This window comes from Palaemon carinicauda, chromosome 24 (assembly GCF_036898095.1).
Source record: "Palaemon carinicauda isolate YSFRI2023 chromosome 24, ASM3689809v2, whole genome shotgun sequence".
Classification (NCBI taxonomy): Eukaryota; Metazoa; Arthropoda; class Malacostraca; order Decapoda; family Palaemonidae; genus Palaemon; species Palaemon carinicauda.
In genome coordinates this window covers 96,817,052-96,821,806 of record NC_090748.1, presented here as the reverse complement: position 1 = coordinate 96,821,806, position 4,755 = coordinate 96,817,052, and the positions used below count along the sequence as shown (strand labels likewise).

The window sequence follows — 4,755 nt, the reverse complement described above, 5'->3', positions numbered from 1 at the left end:
CTTGTGTGTAGAGGGGGCTTGTGCGCTGATCCTATGTATATTATATATGGTCAGTCTGTAGGGCATTGTCCTGCTTGCTAGAGTAATGTCAATGTTCCTTCCTTCGGCCATTCATGAGCTACCTTTAAACCTATAAGGGTTTGGATACTAAAATTGTGCAGCTCAAGGCCAAGAACAGCATTGCAAAGATTGTTGTACCACAGAGCAAATACCTTCTTAAATGACCAGTGAGCCGGTTCTGATGGTAATGGCTATTACAGTTTCCACTACTGTGGAGTACTAGACAGAGATAAAGACAAGTTCCTTACCCTTTACATCAGTGGTTCCCAACCTTTTTTCTGTCATTTCCCCCCTGCACCCAGTTCAACCATCCAGATTTCCCCCCTTCATGCCCCACCCAGCCCTCATGCCCACTCGCCTGCATCAGAAATGGGCATGATACTCTAATTCTCCCCTTGAATATCATGTCAGTGAGAACTGATATGATCATATCATAATTGAATGGCTAATAACAAATTGCCGCACGCACTATGAGGACATTTTCTGCTTGTTTTAGTTAGTAGGTAGTGTAACTATTTCCCCCCTGGAAGCTTCATATTTCCCCCCAGGGAGAAATTTCCCCCAGATTGGGAACCACTGCTTTACATGCTGTGCAAGTCAGCAGAGGACGTTCGACCTAACTCCCCACACACCACACCTTGGATTTGTATATTAAAATAACATAGCAGTTAAGCAATTCGTGTTCTGTTTTCGAATGTAAGGAGAAATTGAATCAAAGGAAAATAAACGGTAATAGAATGAAAGGAGAGACGGTTGGATATTGTTCACTCAAAAAGCGAGGTAATGAGAGTAGCATTGTGTGTGCGAAATAGAGAAGAAATTCAAATTGCTCTTGAAAGCCAAGTTAAGAATAGACGAATGTATTGATGCATTAAGACTCTCCTTTGTACAAGTTAAGTAAAGCTGAAACATATTGATGAAAGAAAAATGCTTGAAGCTGTTGCGGTGAATTGATTATGCAATTTATTTGATGTAAGAAGAAGTGTGGATGTTAAAAATGTTTAAGAGTTTGAGGACAAAACATTAAAGAGATAAAAACATATAAATTTTTAGCATAGATGAAATGATGGACCAGATTGCATTGAGATTGTTTGATCTTCTTGGAAGACCATGGAGGAGATTGCATTGAGATTGTTTGGTCATGTTGGAAGACCATAAAGTAGATTGCATTGAGATGGTCTGGTCATGTTGGAAGACCATAGAGGAGATTGCATTGAGATGGTTTGGTTATGTTGGAAGACCATGGGGGAGATTACATTGAGATGGTTTGATCTTCTTGGAAGACCATAGAGTAGATTGCATTGAGATGGTTTGGTCATGTTGGAAGACCATGGAGGGGATTGCATTGAGATGGTTTGGTCATGTTGGAAGACCATGGAGGAGATTGTATTGAGATGGTTTGGTCATGTTGGAAGACCATGGAGGAGATTGCATTGAGATGGTTTGGTCATGTTGGAAGACCATGGAGGAGATTGCATTGAGATGGTTTGGTCATGTTGGAAGACCATGGAGGAGATTGCATTGAGATGGTTTGGTCATGTTGGAAGACCATGGAGGAGATTGCATTAAGATGGTTTGGTCATGATGGAAGACCATGGAGCAGAGTACATTTAGATGTTGTAGTCATGTTGGAGGACCATAGAGGAGAGTACATGAGATGGTTTGGTCATGTCGGAAAACCACGGATGATAAGAGGATAGTTAAAAGAGTAGAAACCATTGTATAAAGAGGGAGGAGAAGAGGAATATCTAGGAAGTACTGGACAATTAACTGGAAAGGTGGACTGGAAAAGAAGGGCCTCATTGTCCAGAAAGTTTATGATTTACGTGCAAGAGGGGAATGGTGGTGGTTTGTGTTTAGGAAGGTTCGACGTAATGCTGATGAGCATTCTGTAAGGTTATGGGAGGTTTTCAACATACGGGTCTCATTCATAAATCAGCAACTAATGAACTAGTGTGTAAGAAACTCCTGTTATTTTCATTTCACACACCTTCACGTTAGGGGAACGGCTTTATGTTGACTACACGTGTACACACACACATACAGTATATATATATATATATATATATATATATATATATATATATATATATATATATATATATATATATATATATATATATATATATATATGTGTGTGTGTGTGTGTGTGTGTGTGTGTGTGTGACTGGACGTCTGCCTTCTGCACACACCCAACTCTGCGGAAGCTGATATGACTCAGACGTTTTGTTTCTTGACTCATTGTAGTTATTGATTCAAATACCAGACATACTCCTAATCATTATATACAGTATATATATATATATATATATATATATATATATATATATATATATATATATATATATATATATATATATATATATATATGCCGTTTTTATTTTTCACTGATATCTATGCAATATTTTCCCACAATACTAACTATATATATAAAAAAAACATTTCCGTGACCATATGGAAGGCTGTATTTCTTTAATATAGGCCTAAGCTTTTTCGTTTTTTATATATGATGAAATATGACTTTTTTGGGGTAATATGAAAGGTGCTTTCATTTGGTTTCTTGCTATATATTTACAGAAATTTCCAAGCTGTTGTTAATTGTGGTTAGCAAACCATATGGTTCGTTTTCTGGTTACATTTCCTGCTGTATCCACACTACTGTCATCTATACATTTTATATACTATATTTTGAAGTTATAAAGACTAAGCTAACTGGACGATATAATTATTCTTCTCTCTCTCTCTCTCTCTCTCTCTCTCTCTCTCTCTCTCTCTCTCTCTCTCTCTCTCTCTCATACACACGACTCGAATATGTAGGCCTACACACAAATACTTTGACACCCAAGCCTAACTCTCATACTTGTATCCACACTACTGTCATCTATACATTTTATATACTATATTTTGAAGTTATAAAGACTAAGCTAAGTGGACGATATAATTATTCTTCTTCTCTGTCTCTCTCTCTCTCTCTCTCTCTCTCTCTCTCTCTCTCTCTCTCTCTCTCTCATACACACGACTCGAATATGTAGGCCTACACAAATACTTTGACAACCAAGCCTAACTCTCATACTTGTATCCACACTACTGTCATCTATACATTTTATATACTATATTTTGAAGTTATAAAGACTAAGCTCTCTCTCTCTCTCTCTCTCTCTCTCTCTCTCTCTCTCTCTCTCTCTCTCATACACACGACTCGAATATGTAGGCCTACACACAAATACTTTGACACCCACGCCTAACTCTCATACTTATTGAACTCGACTCAACTTTAGAAAAGTGATGAAATCAAAATGCTATTTTCATTCTATACAAATTCATCTCAAGAAAGAAAAAACTTGGTGAATGACACGCGTGAATGACCAGAACATGAAAACATCCATGAATGGAAGCAGGAGTTTGCGCAGGGCGGATATACACGCAAGCGCGCCGTGACTCAAACCAGCCTTCCTATAAACACCGTTCGCCTAGACTTCCTTCAGCTGACATATGGACAGAAATCTCCGACTCGGTTGTTCCTTAACGTCGTATGGAAAGCGACGAGCCGGTTATAAGTTGACGTGTGAATTCAGTGAGCTGCTTTGCATAGCGATGTTCTGAGATGAAATATACATTTTCTGTCGGAGTCTCGGAGAAGTAGACAGGGGGTGGGAGTTCCCCTAAAGTCCTAGACGCCCTCCACCCTATTCCTCCACCAATTCCGTCGCCTCGTCATCCTCCCCCTCCTATCCATTCCTCCACCACCTGTTGGGCTTGCGAGGGATAGTGAGAGAGAGAGAAAGAGAGAGGGGAAGAGAGAGAGAGGAGAATCACTTACCCTCCAACGTCAGCAACGATGACGGACGCCGACGCTAAGGTGGAAGGAGAAACCAAAACGGAAGAGGAGACTAAACCAGAGGAGAAACAAGATGAAGAGAAACCTCCGAAGGAAATGAGAGCTGTCATTTTGAATGGTTTCGGAGGTCTTAAGTCAGTGAAAATTGTCAAACGACCCGAACCTGTGCTAGCAGATGGTGAGGTCCTCGTCCGAGTCCAGCTGTGGTAAGTGAATCCTATTAAGTTAAAATAGCTTTTTTTTTTCGTTTTGTCTCAGCGATTGCAAATCTTATTCGTCGTAGGATAATAAGAGCTGTGTGAATTTCTTGCCCCAACACCTTAGTCAAACTTTCCACGTTTCTTTTCTTAATTACCTCGAAAATCATTTGCACGAATGTAAACAGTGTTCTTGCTTGAGGGTACACTCAGGCACACTATTTTATCCAATTTCTCTTCCTCTTGTTTTGTTAAAAGTATTTATAGTTAATATAGGAAATATTTATCTTAATGTTGCTGTTCCTAAAATATTTATTTTTCCCTTTTTTCCTTTTCCTCACTGGGCTATTTTCCCTTTTGGGGCCCCTGGGCTTATAGCATCCTGCCTTTCCAACTAGGATTGTAGCTTAGCAATTAATAATAATAATAATAATAGTAATAATAATAATAATAATAATAATAATAATAATAATAATAATAATAATAATAATGGAGTTGATTTGAAATTGTGAAAATGTACAGATTGGACTCTCCCTGTCAACACCAGAAAGGGAAGTCTCTTTGATGTCTGGAAGGGATGAGTATCACAGCGCTTAGGAATAACGTAATGGAATAACGTAATGGAATAACGTAATGGTCGAGGGCTTCCGGCAGACGAGG

At 38.8% G+C, this 4,755-nt stretch overlaps 1 protein-coding gene across 1 annotated transcript in view; it reads left to right on the top strand.

Moving 5' to 3' along the window:
* Positions 1–3,503: 3,503 nt before the first annotated feature.
* The window catches only part of LOC137617906 (synaptic vesicle membrane protein VAT-1 homolog-like), a 57,663-nt gene continuing 56,411 nt past the window's right edge, over positions 3,504–4,755 (top strand). Inside the window, exon 1 of the mRNA XM_068347849.1 lies at positions 3,504–4,104. Within this exon, the coding sequence (XP_068203950.1) occupies positions 3,899–4,104 (206 nt within the window). The 5' untranslated portion in view covers positions 3,504–3,898. The remainder of the gene's footprint in view (positions 4,105–4,755) is intronic.